Source organism: Leucopleurus acutus, assembly GCF_964270905.1.
Source record: "Leucopleurus acutus genome assembly, chromosome: 19".
Lineage (NCBI taxonomy): Eukaryota > Metazoa > Chordata > Mammalia > Artiodactyla > Delphinidae > Leucopleurus > Leucopleurus acutus.
This window is the reverse complement of record NC_139161.1, coordinates 21518222-21537814: the sequence shown is the minus strand read 5'-3', so window position 1 is coordinate 21537814 and position 19593 is coordinate 21518222. Positions and strand designations below refer to the sequence as shown.

The following is a 19593-nucleotide window of genomic DNA, read 5'->3' as shown; positions in this document are numbered from 1 at the left end:
GCAGTGGTTGAGAGTCCGCCTGCCAATGCAGGGAACACGGGTTCGTGCCCCGGTCCGGGAAGATCCCACATGCCGCGGAGCGGCTGGGCCTGTGAGCTATGGCCGCTGGGCCTGCGTGTCCGGAGCCTGTGCTCCACAACAGGAGAGGCCCGCATACCGCAAAAAAAAAAAAAAAAGGTGTCTATTATTTGATCAAAACAATTAAAGAAATTGTGCCTTAATAATAGTAATTAATGCAAGAATAGTAACTCCATTTTCTATTTCCTATTGCCACCTTTGTTCTGGGCAATTTACAAACCCAACAGAAGGAATTTTAGCCACTTCTGGGGTGTGACCTTATAGTAGTGATCTTTGTTAGTTTGTTTTGAGCATACACATTTTTTTAAATTATAAGTGTTGTGGGGCTTCCCTGGTGGCGCAGTGGCTGAGAATCTGCCTGCCAATGCAGGGGACGTGGGTTTGAGCCCTGGTCCAGGAAGATTTCGCATGCCACAAAGCAGCTAAGCTCGTGTACCACAACTAGTGAGCCTGTGCTCTGGAGCCTGCGAGCCACAACTACTGAGCCTGCATGCCACAACTACTGAAGCCCGCGCACCTAGAGCCCGTGCTCTGCAACAAGATAGGTCACCATAATGAGAAGCCTGCACACCACAATGAAGAGTGGCCCCCTCTCGCTGCAACTGGAGAAAGCCCACGCACAGCATGGAAGACTCAACGCAGTCAAAAATAAATTAATTAAATAAATTTTTTAAAAAAGTGTTGTGATATCGTGATATCTATCGCATATAGAATGCATAAACAAGGTCCTACTGTATAACACAGGGAACTGTATTCAATATCCTGTGATAAACCATAATGGAAAAGAATATGAAGAAGAATGTGCATATGTGTGTGTGTGTGTAACTGAATCACTTTGCTGTACAGCAGAAATTAATACAACATTGCAAATCAACTATACTTGAATAATTTTTTTTTAAAAGTGCTGTGTTGACTGTAAGAAATTTAGGAAGCACTGAAAGCAATGGAAAAATAATGTGGAATCCCTCAGTCCCCCAAAAAAAACTTAAGAGAAAAAAAAAAGTCTTAGTCTGTAAAAATCGCTTTAAATTGAGAGCCTCACTGCTAAAGAAAAGCTTCATCCTTCAGCTGACAAAAAAGTTGTTTTAGATCACTAATTAAAACAAAACATACACACAAAAGATAACTCAAAAAATTTTAAATCCTTACAGAACTCTCAGGCCCTTGAGGAAATATCCAGTGACTCTCAATCTGAGAAACAGTGGAACTAGTGCTAAGAAAGGTTTCACAGCCATAACTTTTCTTTTGTCTTAATTCAGCACCATCTTGGTTTCATCTTTGGTGTTCAACTCGCTGGAACACCAAACCAAAACAAAGAGATATCATAGAATCCATGCTTTCAAGTTTCTGTGTTTCCATTCCTGGAAGACAAAAGTCTTGAGGGCTCTAACTCACTTTATTTATTTATTTATTTTTTAAAATTTTACTGGGACTTCCCTGGTGGCACGGTGGTTAGGAATCTGCCTGCCAATGTAGGGGACACAGGTTCAAGCCTTGGTCCGGGAAGATACCACATGCCGCGGAGCAACTAAGCCCATGTGCCACAACTACTGAGCCTGAGCTCTGGAGCCCGTGAGCCACAACTACTGAGCCCAAGTGCCACAACTACAGAAGCCCACATGCCTAAAGCCCGTGCTCCGCAACAAGAGAAGCCACCGCAATGAGAAGTCCGCACACCGTAACGAAGAGTAGCCCCTACTAGCTGCAACTAGAGAAAGCCCACACACAGCATCGAAGACTCAACGTAGCCAAAAATAATAAATAAATTTATTTAAAAAAAAAACTTTATTGAAGTATTGGTCTATTGGTCCTATACAGTAGGACCTTGTTGTTTATTCTAACTCATTTTAAACCACAAAATTCAACAAAGATTCTAAGGGCGATAAGAAAGGCTGACAAAGTGAGACAAATTTAAGTGATGGCAGATGGCAAAAGAGACAGAAAAACAAAGCGGGATCTGAAAAAGCAGATCTTGCGCTGACCAAGAGCCTTAAAATACATCAAAAAAAATACACTCATGAGCATCCATCCCTAAGAACAGCATGAATGACAGCACAGCAGAAGAACTGACCCAGTGTCACCAATAAAAGATTAAATTATGCATAATATACCCTCCCTCTCTGGGAAGGCAGGGAAATATGTACATGGGTATTTTGGAAAGTTGCCAGTGAAAATGAAACCTTAAACTTAGGGAATCAGGCAATTAAAAGTTAAAAGGGACTTTAGGGTTTGCCTCTCTTCTAACAGCATACTGAATAAAAGAGGTTGTTAGGAACTCTCAGTGGTTCTCAGTGCTGGTTGTGCACTGGAACTACTGGGATGCTTTAAAAATACTGATGTCTGGGCCCATCCCCAGAGATTGTGATGTAATAGGGCTGGGGTGCAACAAGGGATTGATTAGGATTTTGGTTTTTCTTCAAGCTTTCCAGGTGATTCTAATGTGCAGCCAACTGGGGGAGGCAGTTACAGGAAGTACACAAAAGTTGCCCAAGTCAACTAAACTTTTTTTTTTTTTAATGAGATCTTCGTTCCTTGACCAGGGATTGAACTGGAGCCCACGGCAGTGAAAGCGCCGAGTCGTAACCACTGGACTGCGAGGGAATTCCCTCATCTAAACTTCTAAGAGCAATCAAGACCCCTAGGGACAGCCTTTCATGGGCACAGCCAACTCCCCTCAGGTCCCATGACTGCACACCCATGTTCTGTCTGACCCACACCACACCCAACTCAAACACAGAGTTTATCTTAGGGTGTCTGCCCTCAAGACCACCTTCCTGTTTCCCTTTCAGCTGATGCCTCAAGAAAGGAGCACACTCTTAAGAAAAGCTTCCTGTAGAAATCTCTGTGAGAATAACATGTTTACAGGTGTTGAGAGACAATCACTTAGTGAATTGGTCATTAGTTCAATAGTTCAAAACTATTTACTTTGTCCTTTCAATGTGACTCGCATGGGGTCGGGGGCAGGGCAGATGGTTAAAAGTTGACCAAGATGAATAAAAGAGGGGTGGGCAAAAAAGGTGATATAGATTATCCACTTGCCCTGGTCTGAGCCATTCCAAGACTCAGGCCTGAAAGTCTGAAGTTAACCTACTGGGCTCTTGACTCACCTGGTGTACCCATGACCATGCCGCCTTTGGTAGATGTCTTTTTTAGGTGATAGGCTCTTACTTCGGCCTCTGTCTCTCCTATTTACCTTAGAGTTGTGCCTGTAACAGACACAGAGGGCAGAGAGGAGAAGAGCTTTTTCAATACAGTGGCTTGTATCATGTCCCTCAAATGATGGAAGAAAAGCTAACAGTTTTAGAACTATAATCCAAATTGAAGAAAATAGAGGGACGAAGTGGAAGAAAAACAAAGGCATAAGGATACGTAAGATTTGATATTAATCTCACTCTAGAGATTCCACATATATAAATATGTAGTTCTAGGGGTCTGAGCTTTACATTAAAAAAAAAAGTAAAGATAATAACAAAGCAAAGACATTTGGAAGAGTTGATGAACAGACATCGCTAAAAGCAAATACCAGCTGTAACCAGGCCCCCACATACACAGGTTATTTCCCGCTGAATTCCCATACTCACGGTTTGCTTGGCCTTGGGGACCGTGACCTTCTGCCCGGGGATCGAGACCTCCTGTCCCGAGACCCTGCTTCTCTGGTGCTCTTCTTGCTGCCATGTCTGGGAGGTGAGGGAGAGGAGCTTCTGGACCTGGAGTAATTCTTCAACCCACGCACTCGCTTTTGCTCAGCTGTCAGAGGACCCTGCAGTCCCTGGCTATGGTCAGAGTTCCTGACCTATATCATCAAGGAAAGGAAGAAAAGTTATTCATAGGAAAATCTAGCAGCTCAGGAGAAGATGCAGTGAAACAAGAAAATGAGTAAGCACTGAGGTTCTGTAAGGAGCCAACTGGGTATACCGATCCCATCACACAGTTATCACTGAGAGCTGTATAAACTTAGGAAAGTTATCCTCAGAATGCCCTAAAAGGATGTATCACCCAACCACCTAAATTGGCTTGGCTCTTTGCTACAGCCAAAGGAGGAGCAGGAGGCAGAATACGGAGGACAGGACCTCAGGTTAAACATACTCAGGGGAAAAAAGGAATCCAGAGGGATGTACATTAATCAAAAAGTCATCAACCCTTAACATGTACGCATTTCATGTAAGTTATATGCAGAGGGATGGACGGAATGCCTAAATGCCCACTGGTAGTTTAGCCTCTCTGCTCAGAGGGCCTTCAGCCATAGTCAGAGGCTCAGGGATAAGGAATGGGCCTGTTCTCCAGTCTGTGCTGCCCAAACTCCCTTCTTTCCGCACGTCTGATTGGCTGCTAAATATGCTCTGTGTCCAAAAAGGTACCCAGGTTGGCACGTTCCAGTCCCACAGTCACTCCCTTTGAGAAGCCCATATCCTTACCTGTAAGCCATATCCAGGGACTTTGGACAAAACAGGGGAAGAATTTGCCATCTTCTTTTGAGATCTAAGAGATTAAAACACATATTCATTGAAAAAGAAAATGCCTAAAGGTCCAGTTTACAGCTCTTGCGCTGAGACGTGCTTCCTGTTTCAAACGTGACCTCTCCCACCTCCCGGCTCTCACATGGGAGTGTGTTTCTCTAGCTTTGAGGGAAGATGCATCAGCACAGTCATGTTTTTACTGAGAAAAACCGTGGGCCTTGCTTTTCAGCCCCAGCGCCCGAGCACATTCTCCTCTCACCTCGTGCTGCTATTCTAGGGACTACGAGTCAGCAGAGACAGCGCTGGCGGCTCCCGCAAAGGAGACACACAGAACAGGTCCAGATGGGCCCATTAATGCATTTGAAAAAAAAAAAAAAAGCCTCCATAAAACCCACGTAAGTCTTGCAGGAATCAAGAGCTGAGATGAAAGGCATATCCAGGACGTCTGACCTAAGACTGACACAGCTACAGCCAGCTCCCCTGGGGGTTTCGCCAACTCCTCCGGGAACTCAAGTGCTAGCTGGCCAGCTCTGGGGGCAGAGGGCCGGTGTGCAAGTGTTCTCCACTGAACTCCCAGAACCTGGTGGCTCCTGGCCCGGAGCAGGTATTCAGTTCGTATCTGTGGAATGAATGAGTGAGTGAATCAAGGTGCAGGACGCCGTTCCACGCACTCACCTCTCCCGGCCGTGCTCATCCTCGCTGCTGCAACGATCGCTGCCTGAGCTTCTGTGCTTATGTTTCTTGTGCTTCTTTTTCTTCTCCTTCTTTTTCTTCTTCTCCTTTTTTTCCAGACTCATTTGCAACTAGAAAATACCCAGAACATAACCGCACAAGATTACTGGGACCCCTGTCAGTCCCTCTGAGGGGACAGGGTCATGTGTAAACTACCTGCCTCCAGGCCTCAGGGTCTACGGGGGTCCAGGACATGATCAGACGTCCCCTGTCGACAAGAGTGGAGGGCCTGGACCCTGGTTGTGCACAAACACCCCTAGACTACTGAACAGACTCTCTGGTGGGTGGGGCTGGGAATCTGTGTTTTGAAACAGTCCCCAGAACCACTGCTTAGGAATTCCCATTTGTCAAAAGACTGCAACTCTGCTGACAGTAATCAGGGACCACAAGATCAATCTTTAAATTTTCCTTACCAACTAATCCAAGAAACAATCACATAATATGTTACATGAGTGATGAATGGGCCCTAAAGGCTTGATACCACCTGATCTCCTGAACACACTGCATGATCATGCTTTCCACAGGCATATCCCAATACCCCTCTTTTTCTGGAAGAATGATATAACATGCTGTTTTTCCAACCAAAAGACATAAAAGAGAAAAATCAAGCATAATTAAGCTTTATATGTTAAGATTGCACAAAATCACCAGGAGAAGGTCTCTAAAAGACAAAAATGTTTAAAGCCATGCTGCTTTCCCTCTCGTAAGAGTAAATGGAGAGGAGTTTTCATGTTAAGTAGCTCTTGATGCTTATTTGATGTACTACTTACCAATTCTTTGATTTTCTTCATTTTCACAGGATTATTCAATACCTCTCTTTTTTTCTCTTCTTCTTTCTTCCTAAAGAGAAGTTATAAAAATCAAGATTCTTTCTTTCAGAAAAGGGGATTAAACCATTCATTCTACTCTCCATAATTCTATACAGCAATCTTTTTTCTCAGTGCAGGCAGACAGGCCCCATGGTGCAATCTGCATGACTGTGTGGAAGCCAGAAATCTTTCCCAAATCTGCGTAAGGGACTGACTATTGTGGGGAAAGTTCACACTGGTTCCCTGTTGTGCAAGAAAGTGAGTTTGGTCTGTTGCCTATGAAGCTTCATGCTCAGGGCTTCCCAACTGGTCAAGTAAATGTATGTCATCTTGTGTATCAAACGTATGCAACATTTCAATACTACCTCCACTGCTTAGCATGATAACCCCTGGGAAATGAACAGAATGGATACCTCTTTCAAGAAGTCTTACTCTCACATAGGGTTCATAGGAGGGTAAACTGGTCAACCTTCCCGGAGGACAATTCGGCAACATTTATCACAGCCTGTACGTACTCACAAACTCTTTAATCTTACAAATGTTTCCTCAAGAATTTGTTACTGAAAGGATATAATCAAGGAAGGTCACTAAAAAGGTGTTCATGTTATAACAATGAAAACTTGGAAACAAGTTAGGGATCCAACAGGAGAATATTAATAAATTATGGTAGAGACTTCCCTGGTGGGCCAGTGGTTAAGAATCCGCCTTCCAATGCAGGGGATGCAGGTTCAATCACTGGTCAGGGAACTAAGATCCCACATGCTGGGGCAACTAAGCCCACACACCACAGCTAGAGAGCCCACGCATCACAATGAAAGATCCTGCGTGTTGCAACTAAGACCTGATGCAACCAAAAATAAATAAATAAAAATTTTAAAAAACAAAACAAAAAAAAAGAAAGGGAAGGTGTCAAAAAAAAGTTTTAAAATAAATAAATAAATTATGGTATATCCATACAATATCGATATTAAAAATGATGTGACAGAAGTATAGTCAGCAACACAGAAAAATGTTCCATATATATGACTAGGTGATAAAAAGGAGTTTATAAAATAATATGCACCATATTTGTACACCGATGTTCATAGTAGCATTATTCACAATAACCAAAAGGTGGAAATAACCCAAATGTGCACGACAGATGAATGGATTAAAAAATGTGGTATACACATGCAACGGAATATTACTCAGCCTTAAAAAGGAAGGAAATTTTGATACATGCTACAACATGGATGAACCTTGAGGACATTATGCTAAGTAAAATAAGCCAGTCACAAAAAAACAAATATTGAATGATTTCAACTTTTATGAGGTTCAGAATAGTCCGACTCATAGAAATGTAAAGTACAATAGTTGTTCCCAGGGGCTGGGGGGAAAAGGAAATGAAGAGTTGTTGCTTAACAGATACAGATTTTCAGTTATGCAAGATGAAAAACTTCTGGAGATTGGTTGCACAACAATTTGGATACCCTTACTACTGAACTATATATATACTTAAAATGGTTAAAATGGTAAATTTTATGTCATGTGTATTTTACCACAATTTTTAAAAAGAAGGAAATTCTGACACATGCTGTAACACAAATGAACCTTGATGACATTATGCTGAGTGAAACAGGTCAGTCACAAAAGGACAAATACCATATGATTCCACTTATATGGGTAACTACAGTAGTTACATTCATAGGGACAGAAAGTAGAAGTGGTTGCCAGGAGCTGGGAAGAGGAGAGAATGGGGACTTACTGTTTAATGAGTATAAGGTTTCAGTTGCGAAGATGAAAAAGTTCTGGAGAAGGATAGGTAGTGGTGATGGTTGCACAATGCTGTGAATATACTTACTGCCACTGAAATGTACACTTAAAAATAGTTAAAATGGGACTTCCGCGGCGGCGCAGTGGTTAAGAATCTGCCTGCCAATGCAGGTGACATGGGTTCGAGCCCTGGTCCAGGAAGATGCCACATGCCATGGAGCAACTAAGCCTGTGCACCACAACTACTGAGCCTGTTCTCTAGACCCCACGAGCCACAACTACTGAGCCCACGCGGCACAACTACTGAAGCCCATGCGCTCTAGGGCCTGTGCTTCGAAACAAAAGAAGCCACCGCAATGAGAAGCACGCACACCGCAATGAAGAGTAGCCCCCGCTCACCACAACTAGAGAAAGCCCGTGTGCAGCAGTGAAGACCCAATGCAGCCAAAAATAAATAAATTTATTTAAAAAAACCCAAACATGTACTCATGATACAATGTGAGTGTGGGAAGAGTGCCTGCTCACATTTGTACGCTGGTGAGTTTAAGGAACTTGAAAAAAAAAGAAAAAAAAAGTTAAGATGGTAAATTTTATGTTATGTATATTTTACTACAATTAATTAATTAAGACGCTAACAAAATGGGAGAAAATATTTACATATAAATATATATCTGTAACATATAGATAACTTTAAAAGAATTTTCAAAAGAAATGTAAATAAGAAATAAACATTTTTTAATGTTCAACCTTACACACTTGAAATAAAATAATGAAAATTAAAAACAAAAACAAAAAAAATGCACCACATGATTTCATTTAACACCCAAAATGCAGCTCTACTTTGATCTGTTACATATTAGGGTTAAATAAAATTCTAAAGTTTCTTTTCAAAGGGTTCTGCTGCAAAAAACAAACAAAAGGGAGGGGTAGAGGGGAGGGGAAAAGGCCTATTCAACCCCCCAGCCAACTCTACACATATCCCCCAATTTCTAAGAAGCTGCCAGTCTTTCTCACCTTGCTTCTACCTCTTATTTCTGTTTAAGGGCCAAAGGTAAGTGAATAAATTTGGTCTGGCCTGGCACATTTACCAATCTCTTCCCAAACAGCCTAGTTCAGGCACCCTTAATAGAGCCTCCTTTTCAACATCAGAAGCCCAAATGGAGACAAATCCTTTTACATGGCAGACAAAAGCCAACAGGAAACCAACTGCAAAGCAAGAGGTGAGATAACATCTCTGCTAAGCATCTCTGTAATAAAAACCCCCTTCTCAGCCGCTCATCAGTACCTGATGATGAAGAGCGGATCCTCCCGGATTTTGCTGGCCATGTCAAGAAGGGAATTGGCACCTGATGGGGCAAAGATAGAGCCTGGGAGGAGTCCTGTCTCAGAAGAACAGCCTGCCTCCTTCTCCTCCATCTTCTCAAAAACGTATTTGTCAATGGGACGCCCCAGCAAGTACTCATCACGGTTCACCATCCCACCAGGACCCTGGTACATCCAGTCCAATTTTTCTTCCTTTTTCCTAGTTGAAGAAAAAAAAAAATACAGTCAAAGAAAATGTAGACTTCTCAAACCTACACACAATACCTGAACATTAGGGATAGATAAGCACAGCTGGGGGAATCCCCTGGCGGCCCAGTGGTTAGGACTCCATGCTCTCACTGCCAAGGGTGCAGGTTTGATCATTGCTGGTCAGGGAACAAGGATCCTGCGGGCCTCAAGGCGTGGCCAAACTTCAAAAAAAAAAAAAGGCACAGCTGGTCAGAACTGGACTCATTCTACAGGCCCCTTAGCAAGGGCTAAACACCACACTCCATGGGGCACTTGGGAAGAAACGGTACTTGCTGTCATGGAGTTTACATTTTAGGAGAGAAATCATTTCCACACACCTAAAGCAATTTATGAGGAAAAAAAAGTTCCTCAGCCTGGGGCATGGATCTTCTGCTCAGGGTTTCTCAAGTCTCCTTTACAAAGTCTTTATGTTGTGCTTTCATTTCGAGGATAATCTGAAAGAGCTAACATGCATGTTCTGGATCAGCTCATCACCAAAACAATTGCAGTGACCACATATGCAGTTGTGTTTACTGTGTGTTTTGGTGCTTATTGTCACCTTGGCACCAGCGGTAATATACTACATTCAAGGGGATAATGAGAAAAGACCAGCAATAACAAGTTATGCTTTCAAGCCAAAAGAGGGAAGCCAAATTATGTCACAGTATCATGCCAAATATTTTCCTGTGGTTCTAAGAGAAAAAAAGTGGTGAGAAAATTGAGCCCTCACACAACAGACAGTAAAGGTGTGCTGAATTCATTCATAAGAGCATGTGTTGGAGCAGCCAATATCACATTCACACTACAAGTAGCAAAGTAGGTTCATCGAAACAATATTATCTATAACATTAGGTGCAGTGGTTTTTGACTATGACTTTTAAATTTTGTGTATTTATTTTTGTTTAAGATTATATAACAACTATGAGCATAAATAATACCTTCCTAGTTATATCTTTGCATATATTTTTTTTGCATATATTTTTAATAAAAATAATTTAAACCAATAATAGAGGGTCTAACCCTTCAGATTTCTTTTCCTATTATAAGGATTGGCTTGAGAAACACTATAGTCTATGATTAAGAATTGATTGTGGGGCTTCCCTGGTGGTGCGGTGGTTAAGAATCCGCCTGCCAACGTAGGGGACACGGGTTTGAGCCCTGGTCCAGGAAGATCCCACATGCTGCGGAGCAACTGAGCCCGTGTGCCACAACCGCTGAAGCCCGCGTGCCTGGAGCCTGTGCTTCCCAACGGGAGAAGCCTCCACAATGAGAGGCCCGTGCACCACAACGTAGAGTAACCCCTGCTCAATGCAACTGGAGAAAGCCTGAGTGCAGCAACAAAGACTCAGTGCAGCTATAAATAAATAAATTTATTTAAAAAAAAAAAGAATTGATTGTGGGCCACAGGGGTCAGGCTCCACCCAGCTTACCCAACCTCACTCACACCACTGGGGTCAAGATGGAGGAGCAAGAGTGAGAGCCGTGCCCCGGAGAACTATGTGGAAGACTGTGGTGGGGCCTTTATGATGGGTACCACAGGTAGTAGTGTCTTTTATGCAATTAAAGGTTTTCACCATTCTCCAGTGGGAGTAAACCAGAGACTACGTGGGAGTTTGACAGCTATTAAAACCAGGCCTCCGGGCTTCCGTAGGGGCGCAGTGGTTGAGAGTCTGCCTGCCGATGCAGGGGACACGGGTTCGTGCCCCAGTCCGGGAAGATCCCACATGCCGCGGAGCGGCTAGGCCCGTGAGCCATGGCCACTGAGCTTGCACGTCTGGAGCCTGTGCTCCGCAACGGGAGAGGCCACAACAGTGAGAGGTCTGCGTACCGCCAAAAAAAAAAAAAAAAAAAAAAACAGGCCTCCACAGTTGGGAGGTGGCTTTGCAGTTTGGGGAGGTCTGTTTTCCACGATTCTCTGCTGGATGGTGCATGTTAGAAAGACCTCTGGAATTCTGTCACAAGTGCAGCCTTCACAGGAGTCACACTGGCAGCCAAAAGGGACCAGTGGCCACAGTTGTTGGGTCAGCTGTGACTGGTGGCATTCTCCTAGGGTTAATTGGAGGAGCTGGTATCTTACTGACAAGACCTGCCTCTGTGTAGTTTCCCAATGGTCCTCGGTTTGCTGAAGATCCCTCCCAGGTGCCTTCAACTCAGTTACCACCCTCACCTTTTGGAGACTATCGACAATATCAATGACTTCTTTCCCAGAATTTCTTTAACAGAATAAGCTGTAATTCAAGAAGGATTTTGGAAGATCAAGATACAATGTATTTTTAAATCACAGGTGAGACAACCATGGCCAAATAGGCTATTAAGAGATATTGAGCACTTTTTTCTATTTAAAGGAACATGGGGGATGGGTGTAAAAAGACAATAGTTATTTATTCACAGTTGGACTGTATTTATAATCAAAATACATGTCTAACAGCCTTAAAAGAAACTGTAATAAGTGCTTAGAAGATGAAGAACCAAGGGACAAATAACAGTGAAACACAACCATCATTTCCTTGGAGACTTCTCTGCCTGGTTTTGTGTGTTCTGTTATTCAAACAATAAAACACTCCTGGGGGTTGGAGGGAACTGACTGTGAAAGGCAGACTACATAAGAGCTTAAAGAGGTCTAAGCAAGAAGATCAGTGGTGACTAGAATATTCTGGCAAGCTCATTTTCCTGAAAGGCAGTATAACATAATGGTTAAGAGCACAAGCTCTGGAGTCAGGCAACATGGATTTGAATCCCGGCTCTAAAGCCAAGCAACTCACCTGAGCACTGGTGTCCTCACCTGTAAAATGGGGATAAAAGAGTACCTGCCTCATAGGGTTGTTGGGGATTAAATAAGTCAATGAATTTTTAAGGTGTTCAGAAGAGTGCATGGCACAAAGTAAGTACTAAATAAACACTAGCTAGTCTGTTTTGTTTTGTCTTTGTTTTACTTCAAGGGCAACTCATCAACTGGCAGAAGAAACATAAATGTATTGAGATAAAATATGTACTTCATAATTTCTTTGCCCCTCCTATCCCATAACCTACCCTGTAGTTCTGTCATGTCTTCTTACCCTGGGGATAATCACTGATGTTCCCACTAGCTAGTCTTTTTATTCTCTATGTATGTGTTTTGTATCTCCCACCAGGTTTTTTTAAACTCCTAGATGGCTGGAATGAATCCCAGATAGTTGCCTAATATGTTCAGTGTTTGACAATTCATGGGCAGTGGGTCTGGAACTGGCAGTACTTTTTGAATGAAAAGCAGGTCTCAGTGATAGAGTAGTGGGGGATCCTAAAAGGACTTGTCAAAGATGGCTCAAGGGATCATGTCTATGCATGCCTGACACGAATGCAGATGGGGAAACTGGAAATAAATATTTGTTTATTCATTTGTAAACAATGACTCGGCACAGTTCCTATGTGCCAGGCAGAGGAAGAAGCTCAGAAAGATGACAAAGATTCAGGCAGCTGAGTTGCTCACAGGCTACCAGATGAGGCACAGAGGTCAACTAATTACTGAACAGTGCTGCTGAGAGCTAAGTATGTGATGGGTAACTGTGGGACACTTGAAGCAGAACTGCCTGAATTAAAAAAAAAAAAAAAAAGAACTGCCTGAATATACAGAGGTACAAGAGTTTGTGTGGGATAAACGTGGGAGTCGTCAGCATGCAGCAGACACTGGTACCACAGGAGTGAAGGGAGAAGAAGAGTGAGCCTTGGGAAGCAGGAGCAGTTACTGGATGAGGGAAAAGAAGCTAAGCAAGTGAATAAAAGAGAAGAGACAGTATGAAGAGGTAGGAGGGCCAGGAATATGCAGGCAAAGGAGCAAGACGTATCCAGAAGAAAGGATAGATAAAATGAAGACAGATACTTCTATAAAGTAGTATTTTCAGGGCTACAGCTAGTCTTAAAAGGACTCAACTAATATCAGTCCTGTTCAGGCCCTCCAGTAAGAGAACATGTTGTATCGCTGAGATCCAGTGCCACTGGACTTGACCTGGTTCCGCCACTACCCAGCTGGGTAAACATGCAAGTTACTTCTGTGCACTTCCATATCCTCACGTCTAAAATGGAGCTAGTAACTGCCATTTCTCATCATTTTTAAAGTGAGACCTTCTCTCTGAGTTTTTAAATGAGAGAACATTTGGGGTAAAGTCATATAAAAACGAAATGGTGTATAGACTTTTGCTGTTGCTATCACTAAGGATATAGAACAGGTTCTCAATTGAGGCTGCCCATGAGGATCACCCGGGGAGCTCTTAAAGTATCCAGATGCCCTTGCCCCAGACACCCCCCTGCTAATCTTAGAGAGTCTGCTTGGGTGGGAATCACTCCCATCTTCATTTATCTCATCTTCCAAGGACACCCTAAAGTGCAAGCGTTGAAAAATGCTGGTAAAGAAAACACAATTTTCTAATATTATCAGTAAATACTTAAACAACATTCTATTGCAAAGAGGGATTTGGATGGAGATCAAGGATAACATGCATATTGAGGTTTCTTCTTTGTTCTAAGAGAGCTGTATAATAAACACAGAAAAGATTATCTGAACCATACAAGTGAATTGTTAAATAGCAAAGGGTTGTATTGGATAAATGAAAAGCACGACACTATGCAAAGAACTACACAAACCAGTCAGCTGGACAAGCAGATCGTCTAAATACATCTGCAAGTAAAGACCAAAAAAAGGGACCTACGTGCTAACCTTTGAGTTTCATAACATTGGAGAATATGTGAGGGGGCAAAAAAATCAAAAGAATATAAAATCACCTTCCTCCCATTCCCAACAGACAAGAGGGCATAAGGGTCAGCAACAGGATATACACTGACTCCCAGCTCTGAAGCTGCTCATCTATACTCTGACCTCATTAATTAGACTCTGCAAAGCCCAAATTTCTGACGTATCAGGCACAGAATATGTAATGCTTGGCTGAATAAAAATTTCAAAATAATTTTTTACTTTTGGTTAGTGGGAAAGTAAACTCTTATAACTAATGGGTATTCCGTCTAAAATTGACATTTGTTTTAAAATCAAGGGTTCAAAAAATCTCAAACCTCACATATAAAAATGTCATATAAGCTGCCCAGGAATTAATTCAAATGTGTGAAATTTATTTAGTTTAAATTATAAAGAATATAATTTATACCAAGTGTATAAAGTAAAATAATTTAATGTGTATCTATGGTTAAAAAAACTTATAAAATTTCATTATTTTACCTCATTTTATATATTAATGCCCTAAATATATTGTGCTGTACTTTAAAAACTCCAAGACTTCATTTATTTTAAAACATTTCAAATTTTATACTTAAGTCAGAATGGCCTTCTGCCAATCCTGAAAGAATGTATACATATATACAATGGAATATTACTCAGCCATAAAAAGGAACGAAAATGGGTCATTTGTAGAGATATGGATGGATCTAGAGACTGTCCTACAGAGTGAAGTAAAAGTAAATCAGAAAGAGAAAAACAAATATCGTATATTAACACATATATATGGAATCTAGAAAAATGGTACAGTTGAACCGGTTTGCAAGGCAGAAATAGACACACAGATTTAGAAAACAAATGTATGGACACCAAGTGGGGGAAATGGGGGGGGTGAACTGGGAGATCAGGATTGACATGTATACACTAATATGTATAAAATAGGTAACTAATAAGAACATGCTATATAAAAAATAAATAAAATAAACAAACAAACAAAAAGAAAGAATGTAATTGTTATCCTGCCTAAATTCCATAATGCCATTTCCACGAACTGAAACTAAGTCTCTCTCTCTCTCACACACACACATGCCTCTGAATGCCACAAATCCTCCTGTCATGAAATTACTAAGGAAAAGCCTTGTATATCCAACAGGGGAAGTATGTCACATGTCACCCTGGAGACTTGCCCACTAGGATATGAACAAGGGGTAGTACAGATAAGTCAATTTTAGTCTATCTGGAGTTTTTATTCAATTCTGATTTAGGAATGCACTGCATATTTTTTTTTAATTAAAAAATACCGATTTATTGGTGATCGTTGCAGTGAAGACGTGGGTTTTCTCGGATTTGTTTTTTTCATACAGAATACAGTTTGTTGTTATTATATGCACATTTTACTGAAACTTAATCAGGAAGTCAAACAAGAAAGCAATAGCTCTTACCAGAAACAAAATTTCAAGTATATTAAAATAAGTCAGAGATTATAAATATCTTTAGTATATTCACTACTCATTGCTTTTCACTGTTTTAAAAAAACAATTCCCAAAGAATAATTTTACATTTGATTTTAAAGCAGGTGATTTTTAACTATATTTTCTTACATTTAAGATTTACAAAAAATATGTATGTACAGATTGTTTTATGTTCTTGGAATAAAAAAAAAACATATTGACGACTCCCAATTTCCACTGAATACTACCTGTACTCTCAAACATGACATTTGAAGACCTTCACTTTTCATTAGCTGCAGAAAAAGTACATTGAACATTTAGAAACAAGAAAGAGTAAAGAAAATAGAGATGGAAATTTGGATAGGCTTTAAAAAAAAAAATTGGGGCGCTCTCACAACACCTAGCTTCTATCCAGTGCTAATTCCATTAGCGCCACCATAGACCACCTCCCTGGCTCAAGAAACCTCCCTCTGAGAACAAGTTAGACTTTGCTTTTGCCCTCCCTGGGCCGCGCAACCTCCGCTTGAGAGCACCCTCCCCACTGCGCGGCCACTTCCCGGTCAAGAGCCCCGGCTGGACCCGGAGCTGATCTCGCCTTATTAAATTACAGAAATCAGTAAAGAAGAACATTCCCACTGTCTATCCTCACGCCCCAGATTAGAATCCCAGGTTCCGGGAAACCTGCACTGCATATTTTATGCTTTTAATTTTTCTCAGAACACATTTATTCCCATCCCCTCTTATGAGATGGGTAGAGTAATTATTGTCTGTTACTCCTATCCTATATTATACAAGAGGAAACTGAAGTCAGGGAATATCGAATGAGACTGTCCACATTCACACAGCTTTTACTGACAGACACACCATCTACCTCCTTCCATGGGACCTCTCTGCCTCCCTAAAATGAGCCTGCAATCCATAAATAAACAAAAGCAGGACTGAGGCCTCAACACATACTGAGAAGCAGGGTATAGGCAATCATCCTCAGCCACGGTTGTTTGGCAATCATCTACCATGAACTTGGTCTCCACTAAGCCCTTTATATGTCATCTCATTTGATCCTCAACAAACCTTAGGAGTTGGGTACTCTCATTCCCCCGGTTCTACCAAGGTAACCAAGGCTCCCAAACTTGCTCCCAGTTACACAGCTAGGCTAGTCCATGCCATGCCAGCCTCAGAACCCAGGCCAGTCTGATTCCAAACTCACGCTCTTAACCAGCTATTATGCAACAACTGGACGATGCACCTGCAGGCAGTTCTGCAATTCCCCACACACCAAGACACCCCCAGGCCAAATCGCTCCAGCTCCTCACGTACTTGACAGCTCCAACGTCCTCCGCGTAGCGCTGCATCTCCTCCCGGGCCCTCTCCTCCCGCAGCTCGCGCTGAAGCTCCTCAATCTTTTTCCGCTCAGCCTCATGCTTCTGCTCAGCTTTCCACACTTTCTCCACATTGCGGAGGGTCTGCGGGTGCCAGCTCTTCTTCAGATTCTGAGGTAAACGAAAGGAGGGAGAACACAATGCGGGCAGTGGGTGGGTGGTGAGTATAACTGGCCCTCCCTTTCCCACCCCTATATTCATGCCAAGGCAGGCATGTAAGGGCAAGACGTCTTTAACAATGGCAAGGTTGGCACCCAAAAATCTCACACATGGCGGGGCGGGAGAGAGGTTGTTCAAGTACATAAAGCTTCAGGATAAAACAGGCCCCTCCGAGATTCCCTTCAAATACTTCTATCCTGAAATGTGTGAGTCTGACTTCCACTGGCCATGCCTGAAGTGAGGGTTGGTGATGACAATACAGGAGGAATGGGGTAGAGAAGCAGGAAAGTATAGACTCTGAAAGGCAGAAGAATTCAAGTGCCTTTGGCACTGGACGTTCATTCTTATGAACACAGCCTTCTTTTCCTTGAGTCCACTTAACGTGCCTTAAACTTGCATGGTTTACAACCCCACCTAGTACCTCTTTCAACCTTCCTTCCCAAGAATCTCCCCCTGGTTCTGATCTTCCTCCTCACCCTCAAGGAATGCTTCTCCTCTCCCTCCTCCCCATGAGCCACTGCTTTGGTTCAGCTTCCCAACCAGGAAAGGTTTCCTGGAGGAAGTGACATCCAAGGATAATTATAAATTAGCCCAGTGATGCAGGAAGCGGGAAGGAGTGGGGTAGCTTTCCACACAGAGGTAACAGCACACACAACTGCAGGCCCAGTGGTGAGAAAGAACAAATAATTCAGCATGGCTGGAGATAGGAGAGCAAGCTGATGGGAAGGGGCTCAAGATGAAGCCAACTAAGAAAGCAACAGATTAAGGGCCTTATAAGCCATGTTAAGGGATTGGATTTTATCCTGTTGACAGCAGAAAACACTAAACATTCATATGCAGGTGGGAGGCATGACCAGCCTAGCATGTAAAGAATGGATTGGAGAGGATCAGGATTGAAAACCAGGAGACCAGTTAAGAAACCTAAATGAGGGAACTGCCTGGTGGTCCAGTGGTTAGGACTCCATGCTCCCACTGTAGGGGGCAGGGTTCAATGCCTGGTCAGGGAACTAAGATCCTACATGCTGCTCAGTGTGGCCAAAATAATTTTTTTTTTTTTGATGAGGGCTTCCTTTTCTCTCTCTCTTCTTGTACTTCCTTTCCCCTCATCAGGTTGTTCAGTCCTTCCTCCCTTCCTCCCCAACCCTCCACCTTGTCCTAATGGTCCTCGTCTCTTGCCTTCAATATGGGTGATTTTGCCTCCCAGGGAACATTTGGCAATGTCTGTAGACAGTTTTGGTTGTCACAACTGAAGGAGAAAGGTGCTACTGGCTAGAGGCCAGGGATGCTGCTACATACACAGGACCACACACACAACAAAGAATTATCTCCAGCCCAAAATGTCAATAGCACTGAGGTTGAGAAACTCTGGATTAGAGCTTTCCTATCCCTAAACGCAGCTACTTGAAGACACTAAGTCAGAAGAACCTTGATGGTATCTTGGAACTCATTCTAACTGATAACACCTGACAAACTCTAATATAGCTACTGGACAGGTGGCTAAACGAATCTATTTGCTGATTCAATTAGCTACACTTTCAGGAGATTAGCATTTTTCTGATCTTGCACCAAGCTCTTATGGGTACATTTGCCCAATTCGGAGGCTTAGCCCCCTACAAATGAACTATACAGTTTAAGAGAAATAGCTACATAACTTATATTAAGTGCTATGAATTCAGAAGAAAGCTCTGCCACTACAGATCAGAATGCAGCACTGAAGAAGGAGTGGAAGTCAGAAAAGTGAACATGAGGAAGATCTTCCGTGACCCCAGGACATGGCTCAGGGACGAGGAGAACGGGGGCACAAATCACCCCTACTACAGCCCAGGACATGACTGAGCTCCTAGCTGAGGAAAGGAGATGTATCCCAAGACAAGATATACAAAACAAAGTGACACGTTCTCCATACCTGCCTCCTTTCCTAGCCATGGTTCCAACCGCCCCCGAGTCTTCCCAGAATTTCCAGCCAGAAGAGCTCCCTGTCAACAAACACCATCTCCCCTCCTTGGCGACCCACCGCACATATCTTCCCAAGTCTCCGCCCGGTCCCTCATGGCCTTAGTTATCCGTCCCCTGTCCAGGGCTACAGCTCCCTGTCCCCAACGGCTGCGTTGCAAGAATACCCACTGCCACCCCCACCAATTTCCGTCCCCAGCCTCAGTCGGTCTCCGGCCTCAGTCTTGCCCCAGCCCTGGGCTCCCTCACTTACCAGGTCTCCGCCCCCCATGATGGTGGAGAACCTGGAAGACTCAGGAAGGATCGAGGCGAAACGCAGAGAAAGAGTTCAGCTACGACCTCCGGAGACCTGATCCCGGGAACGACTGGCTACCACTTTCACTGCCCGATCCAGAGACCACTTCCGGGAGAGCGTTGTATTAGAGCGACTGCGTCGCGGTACCATGACGTTTAATACTCGCTGTCGCGCTGCGTGGCGGTAGCGTCACGTGCAGCTTCGCAGGTTGCGGCCGTGATATCGCGGGATCTGTGGTTTCACTTTGGTCGCCTCGGGTTGGCTCCTCCCCTGATTTC

The 19593-nt window shown here is 43.0% G+C and overlaps 1 protein-coding gene and 1 pseudogene across 2 annotated transcripts in view; one reads left to right on the top strand and one right to left on the bottom strand.

Moving 5' to 3' along the window:
- The window catches only part of CWC25 (CWC25 spliceosome associated protein homolog), a 30730-nt gene extending 11340 nt beyond the window's left edge, over positions 1-19390 (bottom strand). The window contains exons 1-8 of the mRNA XM_082860985.1: positions 19274-19390; positions 16847-17019; positions 9114-9350; positions 6038-6107; positions 5211-5338; positions 4494-4557; positions 3660-3871; positions 3186-3284 (exon numbers count right to left, since the gene is read on the bottom strand). Coding sequence (XP_082717111.1) covers positions 3186-3284; positions 3660-3871; positions 4494-4557; positions 5211-5338; positions 6038-6107; positions 9114-9350; positions 16847-17019; positions 19274-19291 — 1001 coding nt within the window. The 5' untranslated portion in view covers positions 19292-19390. The remainder of the gene's footprint in view (positions 1-3185; positions 3285-3659; positions 3872-4493; positions 4558-5210; positions 5339-6037; positions 6108-9113; positions 9351-16846; positions 17020-19273) is intronic.
- LOC309976067 (mitochondrial import inner membrane translocase subunit Tim17-A-like) lies at positions 10906-11575 on the top strand (annotated as a pseudogene). Its single transcript has 2 exons — positions 10906-11012; positions 11238-11575. The product of its transcript is annotated as a mitochondrial import inner membrane translocase subunit Tim17-A-like (transcript).
- Positions 19391-19593: the final 203 nt, after the last annotated feature.